The 24785-nt window shown below is 44.3% G+C and overlaps 5 protein-coding genes across 5 annotated transcripts; 1 reads left to right on the top strand and 4 right to left on the bottom strand.

The window, feature by feature from the left end:
• Positions 1 to 637: 637 nt before the first annotated feature.
• EAF02_010566 (uncharacterized protein) lies at positions 638 to 3117 on the bottom strand (the record flags this gene model as incomplete). The annotated part of the gene is made up of 3 exons (XM_038906614.1): positions 638 to 2772; positions 2839 to 2951; positions 3002 to 3117. The coding sequence occupies 3 exons, from the start codon at positions 3115 to 3117 to the stop codon at positions 638 to 640; spliced, it is 2364 nt and encodes a 787-aa protein (XP_038753484.1).
• An 837-nt stretch (positions 3118 to 3954) lies between these two features.
• On the bottom strand, positions 3955 to 7406 carry EAF02_010565 (uncharacterized protein; the record flags this gene model as incomplete). The annotated part of the gene is made up of 2 exons (XM_038906613.1): positions 3955 to 7187; positions 7238 to 7406. 2 exons carry the CDS (start codon positions 7404 to 7406, stop codon positions 3955 to 3957), a joined length of 3402 nt encoding a protein of 1133 aa, XP_038753483.1.
• Positions 7407 to 7824: 418 nt separating this feature from the next.
• Positions 7825 to 13614, top strand: EAF02_010564 (uncharacterized protein; the record flags this gene model as incomplete). The annotated part of the gene is made up of 2 exons (XM_038906612.1): positions 7825 to 8409; positions 8467 to 13614. 2 exons carry the CDS (start codon positions 7825 to 7827, stop codon positions 13612 to 13614), a joined length of 5733 nt encoding a protein of 1910 aa, XP_038753482.1.
• A 1632-nt stretch (positions 13615 to 15246) lies between these two features.
• On the bottom strand, positions 15247 to 19450 carry EAF02_010563 (uncharacterized protein; the record flags this gene model as incomplete). The annotated part of the gene is made up of 11 exons (XM_038906611.1): positions 15247 to 15985; positions 16041 to 16075; positions 16130 to 16956; positions 17007 to 17210; positions 17373 to 17503; positions 17592 to 17700; positions 17853 to 18226; positions 18313 to 18766; positions 18818 to 18957; positions 19249 to 19328; positions 19397 to 19450. The coding sequence occupies 11 exons, from the start codon at positions 19448 to 19450 to the stop codon at positions 15247 to 15249; spliced, it is 3147 nt and encodes a 1048-aa protein (XP_038753481.1).
• Positions 19451 to 21608: 2158 nt separating this feature from the next.
• Positions 21609 to 23491, bottom strand: EAF02_010562 (uncharacterized protein; the record flags this gene model as incomplete). The annotated part of the gene is made up of 9 exons (XM_038906610.1): positions 21609 to 21777; positions 21836 to 21868; positions 21926 to 22083; positions 22148 to 22297; positions 22347 to 22470; positions 22518 to 22865; positions 22919 to 23161; positions 23211 to 23271; positions 23320 to 23491. The coding sequence occupies 9 exons, from the start codon at positions 23489 to 23491 to the stop codon at positions 21609 to 21611; spliced, it is 1458 nt and encodes a 485-aa protein (XP_038753480.1).
• Positions 23492 to 24785: the final 1294 nt, after the last annotated feature.

The following is a 24785-nucleotide window of genomic DNA, read 5'->3' as shown; positions in this document are numbered from 1 at the left end:
GCATGGCCAACTTCTTTGCTACCCTGGAAATTCTGTAAAGTTTTTGTTGCACATCTGTCATACCATGGTAATTAGGGAATTTCCATTGGAAATTGAGAGATTACCATGGAAAAATGCGATATGCAACAAAAATCACGTTTCTCCTCTGCTACCCCTATAGACGGCTACTTCCTAATCAAACAATGTACCAGTCCAGATCGACATACCTCTCCTATCACATATTACAAATCACAAAGCAATTGAAATAGTACACAAAACGCAGTGGTTAAACGTGCTTGAAATTATCATTCACGCGAGAGTAAAACCTCTCCACAAATATAGCTAGCTAAATAAGGGGGATCTTGGTATCAAGTCAAAACTTGCATCACACACGCTCGACGCTGACGCTACGTAGGTAAATCGCAACCTCTCTCAATGCTGTCCTCAACGCACAAACCGATTCAACTGACAAACATCTGAGATCCATTCCCTGATAATCCAGATAAGTGTCACTAAAGGTCAAAAGATACTCTACATACACACTTTTACGGCCATCGTTGACAATCATTCCTTGTAAACTTCGATACCCATCCATCCCTGATATCATTCACCACTTTGATGATTTAAGCGATTATCCTCTTACCCACACATGTGCAAACTATTGTCGTCTGAATGCACCTTGTGGAGGAGGTGGCCCACGACCGTCAAAAGGAAATGACGGCATGCCCTCCGCTGAGAAAGGACTCATAGCTGGTGGAAGAAAACCCGGCGGTGGGCCGTTGAAGTAGGCCGGATTGAATGGCATATTTCGAGGGCCCGATAGTGCATCTGGAGGAGGAAAGTTGCTCATGTTGCCAGGCATTTGAAAGCCCGGCGGGAGAATTTGCTGAGACATTTGCATCGGGCGTGGGACGTTTCCGCCTAGACCAGGAGGGGCCGTTGGTCGGAATTGTTGCGGAGGAGGCGGGTGTTGAGCGGAAGGTTGCCCTGGCCAGCCTTGCTGCTGCAATTGCTCGAGACCTGGAGGTGGTCGTGTAAGAATGTGTGTAGGTTGAGGCCGAGGATTATCATGTTGTGGAGGAGGTCCACCCCGATAAATGGGCTCATCAAAAAATCCAGGTGGGCGACGCTGTGGATTTCCACGTTCGCGCTGAGCTTGTAAGTCCTGTTCTCTCTCCAATTGTTGCTGATGTTGGAGTTGACGGCTAGGTTGCTGTCTGGGTGGATGGCCAAGGATGATCTGCTCTGTTCTTTGAGGCTCTGGAGCTGCTTGTGCTTCTCTCATGAGGCTCATAAGAAATGCAGTCTGTTCAGACCGAGGCTGTTCACCTCTGAAAGAAGACTGACTGATAGCATGCTGACGCTGGTTGACCAAATGATTCAACATTTCTTCTGGACGTACAGTTGGTTGACTACCTGCTTGTTCACGTTGAGCGCTAAGATCATGTAGATTGTGGGGGTATAGATGAGCAGCCGGTCTCATTTCATCATGACGGTCTGGAAAACGCTGCTGCGAAGAATCGCGGCCCTCAAAAGGCGTACTTGGTTGGGTATCTTGTGCGGGAGGTTTCGATTGCATCATAGGATTAGCAGGAGGAGTTCCACTGGATTGTAGCATTGCAAGTATCATTGGCATTGCTTCTTTATCCGCAGGGGATTGAACATTGTTGGTCAAACCGTCAAGTCTATGGGCCGCTGGCTGTGGTATAGCTGTTTGTGGTTCCGCTTTATGCGAGGTCTCATCTTGAGTGAAGAATTTGTTAAATCTGGAGGTTTTCCCACCCGGTGCAGCGGAAACGGCAGATTTCGTCATGTTTTCTGTATTCAGATCAAACTGTGATGCGAGTCCATTGTCATTCTTTGGCTGAGCCCACAAACGGAAAAATTCATCTCCATTAAACCCAGTATCAAGTGGCGCAAGAGAGATAGGCTTTTGTGTGCCAGAGATAGAAGAATGTTCGTCAATCCTTGACTGCGTGGCTTCTTCCGCCACTGTATTACCTTTGGCGGTTGGTTTATCTTTGGAATGCATTGCATCTTTCCATTTTTGCATGTCCTCTGCTGTAAATTTGCGCTCATTATTGCCAGTAGATGCGTGCGATTTTTGAAAGTCATCTTGTGGAGCGACTTGAATACTTTCGTCTTCCGCCCACGCTGGAACATCACCATTATGGTCGTCGTGAACTCTGTTCCTGTCTGCCCAGCGCCGGTCACCTCTGTCCTTGTCTCCGCGATTATCGAACTCTTTTTCTCGCCAACTTTTATTTCGATTCTCAAACCTATCTGCATTCGTATTTCGCTCTCGGGGTGTTGGTGGCCCATCGTTGTTCTCTCGGAACCAAGTAGGTTCTGTTCTTCCCCGGCCATTTCCAGTTCTGCGATTATTGTCTTGTTCATGATTCTTTTCCTTGTCTCGGGAGAAATTCTCAAATCCTCTAGGTCTTTCCTTTGGATCGCGCTCTTCTCGATCCTTGAATCGCTTTTCATCTCGGTGCCTCTCTCCACCCATGCGCCCAGTAAACCGCTCAGCTCCTTCAGTACCAAAACTCTTTCGAGGTTTCACCTCCATCCAGCCCTCCTGGTCGACACCATCACCAGGCTTCGGTCGCAGCATATCACGCCGGGGACGATCATCACTGTCATCGATTTTTGTACGATAGCTGAGTTTGCTTTGCGACTCGGTTTCGCGAAGGGCGGGTCGATCTGGAGAATCGATACCTTTGCCTGCATTACGAGCAGGATTGGCGGATGAGAATGTAGTTCTCGTAGGCACAAGTTGAATCGTCTCGGGGTCTATCTGCATGTCAGTACGAGAGAACAAGTAATGACTGGAGGAAGTGTGATCATTGGCAGACATACTTGCATTGTTTCGTGGTCGTCGATTTGTGTGTTCTAGGAGTGGATTTGCATCACGATCTCTAGTTCTATCAGGTATCCTGGCAGAGGTATTCCGATTCGGATCAGGTGTTTGTCTGGAAATAGTTAATACGAGGTAATATGCCTGAAGCTTCTTGCAACAAACCCCATCCATTCTGCAGAAGATAAAAGACCAGGAGGTTTTACAACCAATGGTGAGTCTCGTAGAAACAACAATTCGTCTCTGGTATACCGACGAGCTTCACCCGTATCGGGAGCCATTATGGTACGTTGCTGTGATCGTCTTGAGAAGTATTATAAGCTTAAATTATATGCGGATGGAGAATTTATTGTTGGGTGAATTAACAATGTTTAGTCCAGATGACCTTGTAAATTTTGTTAGCTGTAGGTGTGTGTGTTTGTTTTGTGTTGCAGTTGAAAGACTGTAGATTATAAGTATGAGCAAAGACGTTCTTGTAGCCGAGCTCAGCGCAGCTACCGGAGTAGGCGCAAAGCTCTATGCTTTAGACTGTTGTAATTTTGTAGGATGTGAGACGGACTTTGAATTCGTCGTGATTGTTTGTTTGGTACGGCGAGGAGGGGTTTTGAGGTGAGGGTTTTCGAATGAAGGATTTAGGGTCTCTAGATGAGTGTGCGCAATATGTTTGACTGATTTCTTGTATAAATCTCTGGTCTTTTTTTGGGAGGCAATATAGCTTTATGTTATTTTATTTTGACTGTTTTAAAGTTGAGGTTCAAGGTCGTTCGTTTGCTCGTTGCCGTCGTTAGAAGTGTTGATGCCACAAAGGCAGGTTCCGTTTGTCTTAGCGATCTTCAGCCTCGGTGGGGCTCAGCTTTTGAATGTCGATGATACAAATTTCGTCCATTCGAGCGTTCAAGGGTACAAGCATTCTGGTTGTGTGGTATAGATTTTGGTGTTATTCATTACTAATAATGTATTGTAGTTAAAACAGTGTTCATACATTTATTACATAGCACTGTAGAAATGGAGAGTGTCTTGGAAAGAGGTTAGATTCAATATTTAGGGTATCTTCAATCACAATTATCCTTACTATGTACCTAATAGCTACCAGCTATCCTATCTGTGTTACCTTGTGACTATTCAGTCGTTGGCGCTTTCTCCCCCTTCTTCCACCCTTCAATTCTTTGCTTGTCACTTGAATCTATGATCCTTTGCATTAACACCTTTAAAGGCGTACCGCCACCTAAAGCAACTTGTACCTCCAACCATGTAATGCTACTGAATCTTGTAATCAACGTGGTGCTTCCTCCTTCAATTGTGGTTGCACGAAACAACAGCTTCAATATTTTCTCTTGTAGTCCTTGTGCAAGATACGGGTTGTTATATAACGTGAATAACTTCTCGAAAACTCGGCGTTTTCGGAATATGCCCATATCTGTTGGTGTTTGAAGACCAGCAAGCATAAGATCCAAAAGCCAGGAGACTTCTGAGTGATGGTGATCGTCGAGACTTGGCGACTCGTCTATAACCTTATACATCAAAGGTATCTTGTCAATCTGCCATGTTGGGCCCTGAGAAAGGAACTTGTTGATTTTAGGATAAAGACAGTGGAGAGGGTCGCATAGTACAGCCACAGAATGCGATGCGAACGACGATATGATGGTGGGAAGCGGTTCTGCGTTGATAACCTTCTTCGATGTCTCCACTACCTCACAAAGAAGAAGCCAAATTTGTTCCTTTTCCTCGAACGAAGATTCTTTGAGTTTGGCTCCAATCTTCGATATATTGGTCAATGCCTCCTTGCGAATACTGAAATGTTCCGAAGATAACAGCATAATCAGTGCTGCAGCATAACCGCCTTCGATGACTTCCTCTATATCCTTTGTCGCCCACTTCACCAATGCATTATGGTCCTCCTCGGGCAGTTCCTTCAGCATTGTAGCATTTACCTCGTCTATTTCCGCTGCCGAGATTTCACCCTTGGCAATTGCAGAATTGGGCTCCCCAGTGGCTCGTTGCGATGGTTGTGGGATTTCAATTTCATCAACAAGTTTTCGAGATTTATCTAGAATCTTTCGAGCTGACGATTCCTCAGGTGTTTCGTCGACCATGGCTTTGGTGATCAATTTAATGACCTTTTTATCCTCGCCAATCTTTATGGAAGCTGCCAGGAAACGAGCAATGAACTCAGCCACATCTTTGAGAATATTTGTTCCAGACTTGACAAGAAATGGCCATTGTTCAGCGACAGCAAGTATCAGCAAACTTACAGCAGACTGCTCTTTCTCGGCGTCGCGGGACTTTGAAGTTAGTTCTTCGAGCGAAAATATGTACTTCACTGGCTTCGAAGCACATCTCGAAACACAGTCATCGAGAAATTCATGAATCTGTCTTTCGTTAGGTGTACCCTGAATTTCCTTAAGTCTCGCTATAAACGTGTCAAGCGCTGAGATTGTAGTCTCAGTCTGGAAAATTTGATTTTCTTGGACAACTGAGTTCAGAACGGATCTCAGCTTGAGCAAGGGCACGCCGGCAGGTGCTTCCGCTGACAATTTTAGCATGGCCACGAAAGGAGAAGCTGAAAGCCCCTCTGCTTTGACGAACCATCGCATCCCGGGTGAGAAATGAGAGAATTGAAACAGATTCTCCAGTTCCATAATTCGGAATGCGCGATCCTCTTTGGAACCCCCGGTGCTATCGATAGCTTGTAGAGCGTTCGTGAGAGTTTCCGATACGTCAAACTTAGCGTCCAATGCAACCCGTGGAACCACTTCATAATACAAAACTAATAATTTAGTGACGGCCTCTCGTTGCATCAATTCTGTATCTGATAACTTTCGGAATGTACTAATGACATCCTTGATCGAAGGAACACGTTGACAAAATTCATCTGTCAATCTCTCAGCAGCTTGAGTCCATATCGAAGAGGAGGCAACGGCTGCTTCTTCATACATTTTCAATATTTCCCGCATTTTGTTGAATGCAACGGAAAGAATACGTATTGCAAAAAAGGAAATGAGATTATATTGCTGATTTAGACAACGTGTAAAAACCTTTTGCGTTAAAGGTTGAGGCAATATACTTTCCAGCACAATAGAACAGGGTGGAGGTAGTCTCGCATACCTCTCCTGGTGTCCAAGATATTGAGGGATGGGAAGTTGTAGGGTGGAGAATACGAAAGCTGAATATCCAACCCACGTCGCGGTAAGCTTAGGATCTAATGAAAAAGATTTTTTGGTGAAGAAATAGCTTGCGACAAGCTCTGGGGCAGATTCGAGAATAGACAATAATAGCTCGCTTTGTTTCAAGCTCGACCAAGGACGAAGATTTTGGATGAACTCAGATAATACGGTATTGCGGACTGGAACCTTTTCTGTAAAGCGCTCCATCCATTCAATACTGTCTAACCCGAGGTCAATATGTCCGGCTTTTGTATCAACTTCGAAGCCTTCATCGGCATCAATTCCTCTGGGATAAAATCCATTTTGACGATTAAGGACTCCTAGGTTTGGCGATGTGCACGCGAGCATAAGAAAATCATGAGCAATCTCGTCAACTGCCTTTTTCCCTCTGCTAATTTCTTCATCTTCCTGATCATATGCATACAGCGCTGCTATCCGGCCGAGAGAGATTGCATTTACAACTTTCGATTTGGCATCTCTGGGTAGAGTATCATCCTGCATAACACCAGATTTCAAAGTCTCGAGGATATCGCGTATCACAAACGGGGGGTCGTCTCTGATATCTCTCGTTAAGCCCATAACAACATCCCTTTGATTCAGCAGTTCTCGTTTCGATTCTGTTGGAAGGAACTTTATGATAGAAAGGAGGAATCGAAGCGCATTGGTCCGCACAGAAGGCTTCTTGCGATCTTCAACTGCATCTCCTGTGTATTTCAAGCTAAGATTTCGCGCCAATGTCTTGAAGGTGTAGTCTCTTGATCGGAAAACCTGCTTCGCCAAAGCTCCACCATCGTAAATCGATAGTTCTCGAAGGAGTCGTAGAACTGGGGAAATTACATGCTCCTTGCTCTTATTAGATGTAAGACCTCTTGCAATCAGTTCTAGTTGACGCTTCTGAAGTATCGTTCTACCTAACCTCAATCCATGTTCAGCCATCTCCAGTATATTGGATAAAGTCTTCAAAAGTAACGCGAGTACGGCTGGAACTGCAGAGAGAAGAGATTCATCATTAGCTTGAGATGCGAAACTCCAAGTTTGCATGAGATCGGAGAGGAAAACGGCTGATTTATCCTCATCGTCGGCAGGCTTTTGCGATTCGAGGTATTCTTTGAGAATAATGATTCGGGCCGAGTTGTCAGTGTCTGCGATAGAAAAGCTGTCCAGAAACGCTTTCAAAGATTGTATGCCTGTATTGGGTCAGTTAAACATAAATACGAGATATCGAGGCATTTTGTACCATGTTTTGAACGACCAGAGTCTTGGTCAAATGCTAGAGTCTGCTTGAGTTGCCTCGCAGACTGTATATCGACAGAGGTGTAAGTTGTCTTGGTGACATTAGATATTCTTTGGCGCTTCTGATATGCTTGGCCTCCATCTTCAACGACCTCAGAAGATCGTTTGCTCATTCTCAACGATTGTATGCTGGCTACTAAAAAATGGGAAATTCAATTGTCGATTGCATCCATCGTCCGTGGTCTGGACAATGTTTTTCGTTCCCAAAAATAATTTTCTTGACATCCTTATCGAAATTTTGATAGTCGGCATGCTTAATCACCGAGACTTTAAAGTTGTGGCGCAAACCTGGGACGAGCGTGGCTTGCTCGCTTGCAATCAATCCATCCATCCATGCTCCATGCCACAGATAAATCTACACCCTAACTTTATTTACTGACCCCGCTCTTCCTGGGAACCTTTACCTAGTACCTGGTAGCTTCGACTTCGATGCTATCGTAAATTCGAGCTCTAACCACACAACCATGATCTACAAATAACATCAATCTCGCAATTGGCTTGATCAAAGCCAAAATTAGCTAATGTCTTCAAATGTCGACACTTCTTCCACTGACCCCGCGACGCGGTATTCAACGAGTCTCTCACCTCCGCCAGGTGAGTAATGGTAGCTCTGAAAATGGGACCGCATCCGCAAGCAGACCAGTCACTTCGTGCTCAAGTACAGGAACTGTTCAGCACGATCCGATACCTCTAAAGCTTCCCGTTGAGAGGCGATGCAACCTATGGACGCATGATGAAACGTTCTCGAAAGATGAAGTTGTCTTAAACCTAGACTTATTTCCAGATGTCACGGCTGGGGAGCTTATGGCTATCGTAGCCCTCAAAACAGACTCGGGGTTTCGCGATTTTCAGGACAAGTCGGCTTTAAATAGAACAGATGTTGATAGTGGAACGGCTTCTGGGCAGTTTGGAAGCTACATTTGGACTCAATCTGGCCATGACCATCGTGGGAAAGGCTCTAAGCATGATATGGGCTTTGGTAAACGCTATTTGTTTCTCGCAAAAGATATGCCAAATGATTTGAAGCTGAAGCAACCCGCATTGGAGGTTTCTCTTGCTAAGCCCATTGCCGATGTATTTAATTTGAAGCATCGGTCCAATGTGATCCTTTGCACAGTATGTTCTACCGATACATTCCTTCTTAAATATGCTGCTAATTACAATATCCTACAGACTGATACAGCCACCAGCTCTGCATCCCACGTTGAGATGTCGTTCAAAGATGAATACCTTGCTCGATCAGACATGTGGAGATTAACTGTGGCCGAAATGGTCAACAAGGCTGTCTATAAAGGGCAAAAGATTTTGTTTATGGGCACAATTAAGGCACAAGTTACTGCTGTTTACATTGGTGGCCGAAAGGTGCAGTCCGCATTCTTTTCGACGAATACCAAACCAGTCTTCCGGAGCGAATCAGCGCGCTACGTGCTTTTTATTCAGATGTCGAGGGAGATGTGGGATTTTGACTCGGAAGGTTCAGGAGAAATAATGTTCAACAAAGTGGTAAATGGCTTTTTACCAGCACTGTTTAAGAAGTGGGTGCAGCTTAAAGTGAAGCATTTAGTCAGCATAGTGTTATTCACAAGAGTCGAATACGATACTGGGTTGGCTTCAGAATTAGCAAGATCATCACACGATACCGCATACCACACGGGTGTACAAACTGATGGTAGTAAAAAGCCATACAAAGATTTTTATCGAGTTGTTGTTAGTGAGATGGCCAGTGGAGAGTGGACAACGATTCTATATCAGTTGAAGCGCGAGTTTAAATTTTTTCGCAAAGATATCTCCATGCATCGAATCGAGTTGGTCACGGCTTTGGGGGCGCCGTCCTCAGCCACAAGTAAAGGCACTCTTGGGACCCGCATCGAGGCGGAGCCCTCGCTTGCTATGCATGGGAACGTTCTCGAAGCAATAGATCTTGCTTCGACCCAGTTTGCGCATGATTATATCGATCGGGACCTTGTTAGAACTGGAATATCAATTGTTGTTGTAACTCCATGTGCTGGGCTTTTTGAAGTAGACTACGAGACTCTCCGTAAAACCACGGAGAGCCTCATCGGTAACGGCATTGGAATTGACCTTGTTTGTCTCCCGAAAATGCCACTGCACTCTGTACCACTGTTTCGATACCGAAACCCACGATATGCTCCATTTCAAGAAGCATTGCATTTCAAAGCTCTTCGTAGCGAGGATAGCACTCCGCGTCAAACAGCTCCCATATTTGGAAGCTATTCATCCTTGAACGGCTCGCTTTCTCCACCCAAGATTCGTGATAGAAGTTTTCAAAATTCCTCTTCCAATAGTGGACAGGACCCTAGTGAGTGGAACTATGCAATACCGCACTGGATCGATGTATCTTTTTGGACTGGGGCGTCCCAAGATCTGCTTTCTACATATCCTCTGGCTGATTCGAAGCTGTTCAAGAAACGAGTAGCCGAGTCCTCTAGCGATTTCGCGATACGATGTAAAATGTATGAAATGGAAATGGCTAGTGTCATGGAGAATGCGATGACCGAGATTGCCGTTCCGCCACTGCAACTAGACATTGCCTTTCCCCAAATGTTAATTCAGGAATCTCGTGAAACTGCGGGTACGAAAAAGCATTCTTATACCTGGGAACGCGCGAAGTTGCAGTCTAGCCTTTCAGAGTTTGTTAATGGGCCATCAAAACCTTTACTTGATCGACATGCCACACAAGTTGAGAAGCAATTTGTGAAGGCACTTGATATATACGACGTCAACCACTCTGAAACCCTGGAAAATTTCATCGGCCCACGACAAAAAAACCTAAAGTCGCCCTTCAAACCAGGAAGTGAGGAAACAGCGAGAAAGGTTCTTGCAAACGATTCTAAAGTTTTTGGCACCTCTTTCACTGATGATAGTCCAACCTCAAGAAGCATGAATTTGCTCACTGGGGTGAAGCTCGACAGAGACAAGCAAAGCTTAAATAGGAATGATCCGGTATTGCCGCGTAAAGGCAGTGTAAGTAGCACCATGACTGCAGCCAAAGTTCCAGCTCCACGACCTACGAAATTGAACCGCCAAATAAGTCTAGGCAAGTACGGTTTTGGCATCGCCGCGCCTAAGGGTGTCGCAGCTGAATTACACACCGAAAATGCTAGTGCAGCGAAACCAGTTTCTGCTTCGTCGAAAGAATTTGATCCAAAGAAGAAGAACACTTTCACCATGGCGAATCATTTACTTAGCGCTCCAGTGAGCCAAGATCGTCCACCGTCATCAAACAGTGATAAGTCAAGGATGAAGTCCGACAGCAGTTCCATTGAAAGCAAGCGAAGAAGCGAGCCGGACGTTGAGAGGAGTCCTTCGATACGCCCTATGACCATCAAAAGCGCACTTCAGTCTTTAGATTCGACAAACCAGTTCAAATCTAAATCTGTCTTGAGCTCCTTCTACGACGGGATCAAGGGCACCGAAGATGAGCATATGAATGTGCAGCTGCTCAGAACTAATGATAATCAAAAGGTGTATAACTCAAAACTTCTCGCAGAAGCAGTCCCAGAACTACCAGCTACTCTATCTCCTACTACTGCTTTATCGCCATGGCTAAGTGTGCTGAATCCATCCAATCCAACAGAGAATGACGCAATGGGGAAAACGGTGTACAGAAGATGGCAACATGTTTTTCCTAAGCCAGTGCTCACTAGAACGATGAAATGGAAATCTCTCTGTTGTCCCGCATCTGTGCCATTAACCACCGAATCGTTTCCTACAAAGTTTCAACTTGAAACCGAATATCAGCAGAAGCCATACAATATTTCACAAAATTCCGAGGATGAAATTAGCGAAGATTCAAGTAATAGGGAAGACTTTTTGAGGGAGTTGATTAGCTTGCGACTTTCCCAAGGGTTTCAGATTGTCATCGGTCCTGGGGTAGCCGAGGCATTTGGACAAAAGTCTCTGAAGATTGCGAATGTTTTTGACCGTGATCGTATTGCTGAGGATGGAGCCAGTGTATTCATGTCCATGGGAAATATAATTCATCAGTTATCGTGCGTGAATGGTACCGAAATCGAAGTCAATATGTTCGTCCGAAAACCAACAGCTCTGACTACACCTAGCCAAGGAACGTTAAGCCCGTCTGGGTACTATCCGGCCATTCGAACTACTTTGAGCGAAACCTATGAATCGCGCAAAATGACGTTGGGTCGATCAAAGGATGAATATAACTGGAATTACGTAGACTCCTTCATTGCGGGCTTTGAGGACGACATGAACGAGCACCTCCGATTCTGGCGTGCAAGGTTTGTGCTGATTCCTGTGGTACGCCCAACTCAGTCTCGACGAGACCGCATGAGAGGTGAGGATAACGAAGAAGAAGTCCGACTAGAAGGTATCAGGAAGCTCACTCAAATGTGGCAAAGCCACAGATACGTTCCACCATCAGAACGGCGTTTCCATAGTCTTGCCTCCAGGAAAATAAAAGATTCAAATCCACTTGACATTGTGTATAAGACGGAGGATCCATCCGTTGTTGTCAGCGCAGAACTCGAGACTTTACCCCTTGTGGAGACAAGTGAAAGTACAACTAGACGTGGGCACTTACTTGGCACTGATCGTTTTCGAAAATCCAAACTTGATGTTGCCGCCTTGGCGGAAGCTATCCAAGCGCCTGTGGAGAAAGGCGGTGTCCGTATGCAGAATCGAAGATGGCATTTTCGATTGCATTATAATTGTTTTATCGGTTCTGATATGACGACATGGTTACTTGAAAATTTTGAGGACATTGAAGATCGTGATCAGGCAGTTGAATTGGGCAACTTTCTTATGGTTGACGAGACACAGAGGTTGAAAGAGAGGGAAGTTGGTAAAGATGCAGGCATATTTGTCCATGTCGAAAAACGTCATCCTTTCAGAGATGGGCAGTATTTCTACCAAGTTACTGGAGAATTTGCCAAACAGAGACCGGATAGTCGCAGTGGTTGGTTCGGCTCTCGACGCCGTGAAAACTCTGTGCCTTCGACTCCAATGTCAGATACCATGCCCAAAGACTCTCCTCGACCAGATAGAGCAAGATCTAGCTCTACGCAAGATGATAGTTCACATGAGTCGGGTGTGCCAACTCCAACCACATGTGGTGGCAAAAGGCCCAAGGTATCTCTGAGTAAAGTTATGAAGTATGATGTTGACCATCGAAAACGCTCTTATCGACCCGAACTCATCAACCTTCACTATGATCGTCTTCATAATCCTGACAACTGTTACCACATCCGAATCGATTGGCTCAATGTCACCGCTAAGCTGATCGAGGATGCCATACATACGTGGGCAACAACAGCAGAACAACATGGCCTACGATTAGTCGAAGCACCAATTGGCGAGGCATGTTCCATCGCTTCTGTTCAACCATTCAGGAGTCCCTACTTGATCGAATTGGCTTTGCAGCCTCCAGATCAACAGCCCCGAACATACTTTGACGTCAATTCCTTTACTCCGCAAGCACAAACTACACAATCTAATCGACATTATTATCAAAAAGCAATCATGAAGAAGTTCAATTTTGTTCTTGATATTGAAGCTGCGAAGAATTTTCCAAGCAATATTGATGTGTCGTTCTCATGGGGTCGACCAGATTATACCTATACACAGTACATTCATAGATCTGGAGTATTACTTGCACAAATTACAGATGAAGGCAATTTCCTCCTATTAGCGAACCGACTGTACAATAATAGGACAACATCTGCCAGAGATACAGAAAAATACATGAAAGTGGATCATGCTAGCGTCAATCGCATGGGACCCAGTCCAATTGCAAACAATCCAGGAATCGTTGCAAATACATCCAGCCCCTTTCAATCACCAATCCTGCGTGCGGCTCATGCCCCTTCTCCTCTTCTTCGTGCGACCCACCCCCTCTCCCCTTCATTACGAGCGACAGCTGATGTACTAGGCGCTTCCCTTCCCAATTCAAAACTAGCTATCACCGGTGGAATCAGTCCTGACACCATCAAAGCCGAGCTCGAAGAATTCTGTCACAATAGCTGGAAACTAGAACTCTTCTACAAAGAAGTTTTTGAAAAAGTCACACCACCACATGCGACGCCACCAACGCTCAGAAGCGCATTCCCGGCTATGCTTCTCGACTCGAATATTCCGACATTGGGGTTACCGCCGGGGATCTTGACAAGAGATGGAAGGGATAGTAGTCCGACACCAATGAGATTGGAGCGGGTGCCGGGAGTTGGGAGTAGCATACCTGTACTTGGGAGGAGACCGAGTGTACAGATGAGTATTGCGACTAGTGCAAGTGACTTGTCGAGGCAGGAAAGTCCAAGGGGAAGTATAGCTGAAGGTTAGCCTTCTCAAAAATTAATAGCTAGAAAGCACAAAAATCAACTAGACATCATGGGAGCTGGTTTCTTGAACATGACTTGATTGGAGCATAGGCATGCTTTTGATTTTGTAGGATATCGAAGAGAGCCAGGTGGAGATTGGCGTTCTACTTTATCTATTTGGGGGATCTCGGGATGTGTATGCAAATATTATGAATTGGAACACCAAGTTCGAAAGCAACGCCTGTGCATATGGCAATATGGAACGATCACGATTTGAGACTTTCATCAAATACAATCATTGTTTCTTCTCTGTTACACTACCTTAAGTCTGATAAAGACTGTGATATCGAAACATTTAGGGTCATCTGATAGCTATAATGCAAAGATGACCCCCGAGTATGGATGTTCTTAAAGATGTTGTTCTTTTATTATCTGTGGGTTTCAACCTGGCGAGTACCTCTGGGGCCATCCTTCGCGTAAGCTCTGTAGATTCGAAGCTCTCGAAACCCCCCTTCCACAAGCTGTTCTCTTGTATAGCTTGGCAACCTGGGCATAATCAATTCAGACGTCAAGGAAATTTTAGTTCCTGCTACCGTTCCCGGAAATTTTCCCTACTTCGCTTCACAACTAGAGACAGTCGAGGTTCTTATTGATCTCTCTTTACTTTCTGCAAATCAACCAATCAAGCTTCTGTTGCTCTGTGTCTGAAAGGGTGCATTCTATACATATAGCGGTATGCACTATAGAATGGTGAGCGTCAGAATCATGTCAAAACTATTCAGATGTTAAGCCGACGTCTGTTATCTTTCCAAGGAGAAAAACAAGAGTATGAAGTTCAACGCTTATCAAGACTCGAAATCGCTGACCAGTGTTTATTAATACGCTACATGCATTTCTTTCAATTCATTCATCGAGATCATGAACCGAAGCATTCGTCCTTTTCAAGATGACTTTCTTCATTTCTTCTATGCCATTCGTTGTTCAATAATTCGTCGGTGTATCATGTAAGACTTATCTACGATGAGTATTATCGACCTTGTACTGTTATCTCATTCGATCAATCGCTGTTGGAGGATTTTCATAGGTTCGTTCTATTTTTACTTCATGCTCATAGAAACTGGGCCTAAGCAATGCGATTTGAAGACCAATTCATATCTAAGAGCATTCAAGTCATGTCAATGATACCGTCTATTTTCATTTCTGGATTTATTACAAGATGTTAAAGAATGTATTTGTCTATCGTTATAACAATGTGTGATATCTCGCATCCTTTTATATTAATCCACTTTTAATGTCTACAATCTGTTCAACCCACCTCAATCTCTGTTCTTGTCTCTCAACTCTATAATGCAGACAATATTACACAAAATGCTGGATAATAAATACGCCATACACATATCAGATTCACGAGGAACTGCGCACCCTCCTCATTTAAATTTCGTTTTGGTTCAGTCAACTATTTGTATTTATTATTAAGCTATGGCTACTATGTTCTTAGAAGACTAATTTGAAGTACACTATTGGTATAGAAAAGAATGACAATCCACTTCCATGCTCTGGTGCAATTCACCCGCTCGACTTGCAATGAGTATACCCACAACATCAACGCTAAATTAAATTATATCAAAGAATGTCCCCATTAACTGTATCCTCTTTACATCTCCAAGGTAGCATTTCCCGCCGCTGTTGTAGCAGAACCCTTATTTGCCACTCCACCAGCTCCTACAGTGGGTCCAACGCCCGGAAGTGTGAAGTCTGGGTAATTGGGCCATTCTCCCAATCTAGCTGGGTCACCTCCAATTCTTACCCATTGTCCTACACTTGGAGTTCCATTATCCAGTACAAAGAGCATGGCCCAGCTCGGCGGATACACATGTGCATTAGGGGGTGTTGTAATCAAACACTGCATATTTGCTGCTGTACCAGAACAGGAGAAGGCTGGAAAGAACGTTCGCTGGCCGAAGGAATTCCCATGGGTAGCTCCTACAGCTGCCATAAGAGAGATGCGAACGGTTGATGGATTACCTTTGTAGAGAGTAGCGGCTATGTTAATTATATCACCATAGCCGAAGTCGTTGCCGTTTGAAAACGTGAAAATTGGTTGGGTAACACCATTCAATAAGTAGGGAGGTAAAAATACCTCAACGCGATATTCCTGGACAAATCGAGTGTCTTCGGGATCACTACCTGTGACTAGCACTCTGCCATCTGGAACGAGCACGGCTTCATTGTGGTAGAGACGGTCGATAGTTGTGTTTGCCAAAGAAGACATTCGGGAATTCAGAGGCTTCGACGGATCGTAAAGAACAGCATTGTGGTTGGGTTCGGTAGCAAGGCCAAAGCCAGCAAAACCTTGCTGAGCCCCATTAAGAATGAGAAAAGTGCCATCGGGACTAAAATGCTCAATTAACAAATGAGTGGTGTGATGTTCTTGGGAAGAAAGCTTACAGGGCTACCATAGATGATACCACACGTTTTGAAGGCTATGTGCCATTGTCAATAATGTCTCTTATAGGAAAATAGGAGCCAAAGCTTACCATGCGCTCAATAGTCCAATTCGCGCCAGGTACCTCAGGTTCGAGCGATACACAGTTGTCCAATGCGATTTCTGGACCTGGGGTAGAGCCTCCGCAAATCATAACTACGAGTGGATCTGTATAAGGTGCACTTTGTGGCATCAAAACAGCAGTGCCTTCCATGGGATATGTCCTTCCACCCAAGAAGTTATTCACCGCAGCAGGAATATTCGGTAGTACTCTTTGAGTTTGCAGAGTAACCTCGTCTAGAATTCTCGCCTCATTGTAGTATGCAATGAAGATACCTCCAGATGGAAGAACCGCAAGATATGGATACAAGTTGTACGGATCCGTACGAGCCAGATAGTCGCAATAGAGCACATCTCCTCCAGGAGGGCGAGGAATAATTTCCAAGGAAGGAACGGCCGCGCCATTGGAGCCCACTTCGCCACCTACCACGAGGATGCTTCCATTGGCCATGATCATTGCTGAGGGATACCATCGACCCGTTTGCAGACCAATCTCTTGATAATTCTCTTCCCAATCATTCTTGCTTGGTACTCCAGGTTCCCCGTCTGGAGTATAAAAACGTACACCTAGAGTTGAGGGAAGTGCCCAACCCCCGATGTTTATCTGACGCCCTAGACGATCGGGGAGAATGATACTAGCAGAACAAAAGACATCTGTCTTTACATGCATGGGTCTCCATGCTGCCGTATAGTTATTGATCTGGGTAAGGTCAAGTTCATAAGCACCAGTGCTGTTGTTCGCGGGCGACGTTCCGAATTTTTCCAGAAAAGAAATCTTTCCGTTGATGCCAACAGCGGATGTTAATGGAATGATTGGCCCTGTAAACTCATCAGTCAAGCGGTCAGATGCTTTTAGTGTTGTAGCCTACCTCCAATGAGAAACTCATATTTTCCGGCAGAATTTCCGCTCTCAAAAGTCCAGCTGTTGAGTGGGGTTCCTATCCAAGTGTAATAGGTAATCAAAGACGGCCCACCACAATATGTATCACGATTACCGGTGCAAAGCATGACACATTGCGAGTCATCAACGATCGCAGCCTTGTGGTTGATAACATCCTGTACGTCACCGCAGACTGTGAATGAAGTCAACACAAAGTCTCATCTGGAACTTTACAACAAAGAAGAACAAAATTAGATGCCACTGGCAAATAAGACCCCAAGGATCACGCAGTATTCAAGTAGCTCTTAGGCGCACCAAGTCATAAAAAGAGCTAGCAGCACAAACGGAAACTCACAGCATTGATTCGAATATTCCATACCCCCAGCACCATATCCAAATTCAGAACACAAGCTAAGACAGTTTGTGGCTGTGTTGTTATTTGTAAGTGCGATTTGGTAAGGGAACACTCTATTCACAGCATCGTCTCTGCATGGTGATCAGCTCTAATCTCTTGTGTCACAATACTAGCACGTTCATATGCGACGAACAACTTGAAATTGAAAGTTGCACCTACGTGAGACACCCCTTATATTTCCAATTGCCTGGTAAACTCGTATTCTGTATTACGGGTAGTTGTCGCACGATCAAACTTGTTTGATTAGAATAAATGCTCATACGATCGCCTATTGAAGTCAGGAGTTAGCATTATTTTACATTGCTTTGGGAAAAGAACAAAGATTGTATTTTAAAATGATGGTACAGGTGTGTAGGTGCGGGGAAAAGCGATGCTACAGATGGGGAACAGAATTGAGGGTGCAAGACCGCAAATACTAACCTCCACCACACATTTGATTTGCATTTCCGCCGCACGGAGTGTTGCACTGAGAATCTGAGGATGCCAAGGCTCCCAGATTAATAATTGCAGAGTCGCAATAACATTGTGTATAGTATTCCATTCCAGCTATACTATATCCTGCTGTGATACAGTTTTGTATGCAAGATTCCACAGTCATATTGGCATCGTTAGGCAGATTGTCGGCGAGGATACTACCACGACCAAGGGCTCGGTCAACCCAGCATCCTTTGTAGGTCCATCCTTTTGGAAGATCTGTGATCGTGGCCGAAGGGACAGTGGCACTAATTGTCGTGGGTGTTGGTGTAGGCGGTAAACTCGTTGCGGTGTAATTGTATACGTTCATCCGCCCGGACCTAGAAGATAATCAGTAATTGCTTCTCGCGAAATCCCTCGGAGAAAAGGGTTAATGTGCAACAACGACATTAGAAACAATGCTTACCCTCCGCAAAATTGTGTCAAGTTCCCTCCGCATGCCATATTACAACCCGTTGCTGGAGCGCCATAGTTTTCAATCTCGTGGTCGCAATAACACTCACTGCCATACTCGACGCCCGAGAGTCTGTAACCTCCGAGAATGCAGGCGGAAAGACATGCATCGACGCTCATGGATGTCCCGGCAATGGAATATATCTGCGTGGTGAGGGTACGTGCATTCACGCTATCATTGTAGCACCCAAGAGGTACCCACCCAGACGGTGCTCCTGTAAAATTAGGAACGGGAATAGAGCTTGTCGTGAGAGTAGGGAGCGAGACTATAGCATTGTTCAAATCGTAGAGACTCAATCTGGCGGAACCACCACATATTTCCGAAGAATTACCATTGCAAGGCATATTACAACCGGTCTCGCCATCAGAAGCTAGGCCCCCGCCATTGAATATGTTATTCGCGCAATCTTGTGTTTGTCAAATTAAAGCTACAAGCTTGACTAGGGCTTCCCACTTACAACATTCTCCTGAGTATTCAGCTCCAGCAAGTACGTAACCAAGGTTTTGACATGTCGATTGGCAGATTTGAATTGTCAAAGCTGCCTCTCCTCCTGGAGTTGCTACATTAGTAGTGAGCGTGCGAGCCCCCACGTTGTCGCTAACGATGCTAAATCAGTAAAATTTTGTATAAGGGTTTTCAAGGGCGAGTATACGGAGAATGAAGATAGCAAAAGCAATGTTCAGTCAGGGTACCCGGCTACCAGCTTTCTGCATTGCAATATGCCAGTCATCTAAGGTATATTGATGGGAGGGTATAGAATGCAAGCCATCGATTGCGCTATTCTTGATGGGCCCCTTGTACCCTCAATCGGAGCCTCTTTCTTCAAAGGATGGAACTTTCAGCGAGAAAGAAGGGTGTGCTTGGCAATGTAACAATGTAAATATATACCTATAGCAGCCCACATATGACCATGTATCTGCCCTTGGTAGGACAGGATGACTCCCTGAATGCGCTTCGGAACAAGTAAACTATCGAACAAAAGCTAATTAGCAGATGGAATACAAGGTGGCAATCACAAAAGCTATCATTAACATACCGTCAAGGATAGACTTAGCGCTGCAAAGGCAAGCCGAAGAAAAGAAAGAGCCATGATTGCAATTGCTAGCAATCACCGTTCAAATGCACGTTGGGAAAAGACTGTCGCTCAATGATATACACGGGAAACGGAGAAAGAAAGTGAAAAGATCTGCACTCGGAGAGAGAACTCCATCGACCTGCTTAAGCTTTACAGTCTTAGATTACAGTGACAAGAATTGACAAGAATTGCCATGACCTTCCACATGATGGACCACTGATCGTCGGATCCTTGAAGGCTGACAGGAACCAGCCTGAATGCTGCCTTTGCTCTTTACGAACAGCAGAATTGTATAATTCTCACCTGTTAATTCGTATCATTTGCTTTCATCTGGTGCAAGGCACACCCCGTGGATTTTCTATGGCTATCTCCACATTGTCCAAAGTGGTATATGGTACCAAAAAGTTATTTCCAAACAAGACGATCATGCATGTACCGCAAAACAGGCGTTACAAATCCTTGGGTGTTTCTTTCTTTTTCGCGAATCCTTGTCTGCGGTTCGAGGATTCCTGATGACCTGGAATTGAATCTCGTTCGGACATTTTCCACGGCTCGGTTTGGATACCGAAAGAGGCACGACATCCGCCAACGACTTGGCTAACAAATAAAGAATTGAGAGCATGACTGACTGTGCAGATACGTGAAGTATTGACAGGCTGAAGAATCTGTGTAGCAAGTTTCACGGTAGCACCTACGAGGTTACGAGGTGTGACAATCATGATAGGGCTCGCTGCCATCAGAAGTGAAGTCATAGAATGGGATAGATCATCTCATTGGTAGGTGCAAAGCTTATTCATGGTCGTGTAACAATTGCATAGGTACACTATTGTATATTGATGTACTGCATCAACCTGCAGCCTGAGTAAGTGGAGATGGCCAAACTATTGAGTGAGATGATGTGCTGGCGATACAATGGTCTAAAATCGAGGGCAATCTGCATGGAGAACCATGTAGGTGTATCAGAGTTTGACCAGCACGAAAATATTTGATACCAGCCTATACAATCTCGGAGCAGAGAACGTTGTTGGTTACCCGATATTGTATTTCAGGAGTTGTTTTGGTCCAAAAAAACGTTCAATTAAGCTTAATGTGGCGGAGGTGTCTAGGAAGCTAGGAGCATTGTTAGCTGGAGACCCCTCGTGAAGAATCCCTTGCAAAGTTGATGACCCGCCCTCGCGACCGACAGAAAAAACCGAACACCAACCCCGCAAAATAAACGAAAATTTGAAAATGATTCTTTTTCAAAACTTAGTATTAATCTAATTTTATATTTTAAATCTTTTTGAATTAATCTATAGAAATTATAAGCTAATAAATAAGTATTATTAAAGATTTGAAAAGATTAAATTGAGTTGTTGTTTATATATCAATTTTTGATTGAGGTGAAGATTTTTGGTGTTCGGCTTTTTCTGTCGGTCGCGAGCTGCCCTATTTCAATATACCATCCCAATCATGCATAACCGAAAAAGGAAACTCAATTTGATAGGCCTTCACGAATAGAAGAGTTGCGATATCGAATCTAGACTCGAGCAATACACTTGAAGCCCAATCCTACTCACGGTAAACGAACCAGAGTATGCATATAACGTAGTTTCTGGATGGAGCAGTGAACTAGAAAGCCATCGGAGACAATGACATGTTTACCTGATTACGACACCGAGTCAATGATACTCAACAATGCGTATCTATCTACTATGTTGTAGGAGAATCTGACCATTTCCGAGTCATTGGCAAGAGATAAAGAAACGACGATACCAGAATTCTCTTCCGATGTGTAAAATTAGAAAACCCAAGATGTTTATTGATCGGCCCGGGATTCATGATACGTTCAAGGGTAGGGTCGCATTTACCCGAACACCACATGTAAACCAGACACGACCAATTAATCCTTGAAAAATTCGAGAACATCATCTTTTTGTATGCCTAGTCTTCGTGTATGCACTTCTTATCGGTGACCTTCCAACAGTTGTGAAAGTGTAGATGAGTGTGTAAGATTGTATATTTTATTATCGGTTAAGAGGCTTTAGTTACCGATTACTTCTCTAATTTTCCCACGTGTATCATCCCGAAGTTTGTTCCATGCAATATCAAAACCAAATTAAGCACCTGTCTTATCTATCTCACTTCTCCTATCTTGCTTACTTGAAGTATACTATCTCTTTCGATTTCGTTCTCAGCTCGGGCTTCCGCAAGCGCCCTGCGAATACATTTTGACACTTTTGACTGTCATTCCTCTGTCTTCGGGCGGCCCCCACGTTGAGCCCCACTGACTTGAAGCGTTCCAGAACTCTGCTGGGGCCGTCAGACTAGCATCTCCCCACGGTTTGTTGCCAACCTTATCACTATCACCAACGTTAGTTTTCATTGTGCCTAAAAGCCGCTCGCGATTTGACAACTCACGGGAAGTATCCATTGGTCCCGCCCACTGCCACGCTATCTTAATGTGAGCAAAGTTATCATCCTCTCATTTTATGCTCAAGGTAATCTTACTTCAGAATAAGATAGAAGGCCTGGTCAAATGGAGTGGCTGGATTCCCCGTTTGACTCCATGGATCATGTAATGCCGAGTTATTCACAATTGTCTTACCGAATTCTCCTCTATTCCACATACTGTTGTATCCCTTACTGAAAGAGAGGTAGAATACTTGCTACACCAAAATTAGTTCTTGACAGGCTACAAGGCTAGAATGATAAGATTCGTGGAGATCATACCAAGAGACGACTGTTGATATAGGTGAAGATATAGTCTTCACTCCATTCAAGGCCGTATGTATAATAGCTTTCACTATAATCGGTTCGTCGGATATTGTGTTTTCCATCTGTCTTCCAGAAGGCATCTACTTGAGGGATTGGGCCCCAATGCTTTGATTGTGGTCAGCTTAAGTCTAAGTTCAAACTAGATGGATCATACCAAAGCAGAGATAATGCTGTCTCGACCTCCATCGTATGTAGCCCCATCATTACCTTTGCTTTCAGCGAGATCTATCTCACCACTAGCAGGCCACGGTCCGTAAACAGAATCTTCTGGCATCATCCTATTCAAAGTAAGCAACTTCCAATTCAAAGGAGGATGAAAATTCACCATATCGCTGGCCATAACCAATCACCCTTTGGCATCTTTGCAATGACTTCAATTTTGCCATATTTGATAGTTTTCTTCCCCTTGGTCGACAGCCTTGCGCTTCGGACTGGATTTATAATGGTACCGGCGGTAATATTGCTGTACATAGAACAAGACGATCCCGCATCATCAGACGTACACACGCCATCAGGCCTATTGTCGGTAGTCAAGTTTAATGTATACCCGTTTAAAATCTGAGCAGGTGTAATATTTGTTGAATTGACTGTCAATGTTGGAACGATATGAAGCCCCTCAGCATCAGTATAAGCGTTTTGGGGATCGTTGGTGGTCCATTCAAAGGATCCAGTGCTAGTTTTATCAGCTGACATGCCTTTTAAAGTAATTCAGTGATTTGAACTGACCCAAAGCCGCCCCGTTGAATCTCATAACTCCATATACTAGGGTCTATGTTGTGAAAATCATCTTCAAACATAAGACAGTATGAGTTGTTTGGAACTGATGTAAATCCAGTGTAGCAAATGATGCCTCCAAGCCCAAAGCCAATGACAATACTTGTCCAGAAAATTATTGAATCCCAAGTTCGTCCAGACCATTTCTTGCGTTTTCCCTCTGTAGCAATCTTTTCTAGCCATGGCTTTTCATAGCTTTCTTATAGTCAGTATCTGTTGCTTTGGGATGGAGGTCAAAACTTACTCGCCAATAAGCCTAGCGCTTTTAAATCGGCGCTGTCTTGGAGGTACAATATCTAAACCATCTTCAACGGTCAGCAATTTATTCAACATCAAGAGTGCGATTTCCATACCTGAAATTGAAGAAGCTTCACCTGGCGATGAGAATCGGTTACTTGGTGTACTTGTATGGGATGATTCGTGATTTGGCGTTCCTGGCTGAGAGAGAAGTTGAGGTGTTCCAGGGGCAGAAACTCGGTGGGTTTGAGGATCTTGTGCAGTGAGGGATGTACTGTATGTTGACATCTTGAGGATTCTATACTCTCTGCAATTTTGAAAGACTGGGACAAGTCGCTGGATAACTCATCAGAATATCACAATCTCGATTTGGACGGTTGACTTTTTCTATTCACCCACGCACTTGCCCGAAATTCCCTACGAAAAATATTATAGTGTGGTCGAAAATATTTCCAAGATAAGATAAATCTCCGATAAATAAGCTAAAATAAATCGATCCATTTCAATAATGGTATTGTCGAATACCGCATGGGCGGCAGAGTACCTTGTATCTGCATCAATCCCTGAGGGTATGGACGTTTTCTGCCAGCCTCACAAGAAAAAATGAGAGGAGTAAGCGAAATGATGCCCTAGTAAATCTGCATGCGCTGGTAATGTCGCCGATAGTGGGAGGATACGCGATATCGAGAACATCAAAATTGATTATAATAACAGAGTTACAGACAGGAATTTTCAGCTATTTTCAATCAAGTAGCATAGCGTCTGTCGGTATCCAGTGGCTGTGAACCATTTTCAACTAGTGCTTGAAGGACTCAGAGGCTTCTAAAACGAAAGCTAAAGGCGGATGTAACCTCAAAATCTTAAAGGCGTCAATCCACGATAATGATTGAATTGCCCGAGCCGCTAGGCCTGAAAACAGATGATGCGATGTCTTATATGGGATGATGGCACTGTTACACTTTGCTTTGCAAGAATGCATGTGAATATCGATATTGAATACGAGAGTCCAGGAACCTGCAGATAGGTCTCATCTTTGTGGTAATGAGTACTTGATTGGACAGAAGACGAACGGTTGAAATCAGAGAAAATTGAAGATGGTGCTGAGGAAAAAGTCAAAACAAGGGGCTCAAATCAAAATTCGAAACAACAGTTCAGATGATCCAGAAGGAAAGGTGCATGTTGGGGTATTTCGTTTGTATTACCGAGAAAATGAGGTGGTTGAGATGTCGGGATATCGAAGTGATCGACATTAAAAATTCCTAACGAGATTTCAGGGTGGAAAAACGTTGAATTGTTTAATTCCTCATATGAGTCGTACAAAGTGCGAATTTGTCGGCCGACGAACAGCAAGAGCTACAGTGTTATCTGTACCACTGAGTAACATGCAAGCAATTTGGAGATGGAAGGATAGCGGACAGGGTATTTTAGCGATTTATTTAGGGTAAATAAGCCTACAGTGGGTCTGTGACCCCTGAAAGCTTATAGTAAGATATCACTCCGATGTCTGCACCTAAATTCGTTGTTAGTATTGAAAAGTTCAGGAAATACCCTGCTGTACCAAGGGGCCAAGGGCTGATAGCCC

Source organism: Botrytis sinoallii, assembly GCF_014898435.1.
Source record: "Botrytis sinoallii strain Bc 23 chromosome Unknown BSIN_026, whole genome shotgun sequence".
In the NCBI taxonomy this organism is placed as follows: Eukaryota; Fungi; Ascomycota; class Leotiomycetes; order Helotiales; family Sclerotiniaceae; genus Botrytis; species Botrytis sinoallii.
Note: the sequence above shows the minus strand (reverse complement) of the source record. Positions and strands in the feature narration are given on the sequence as shown.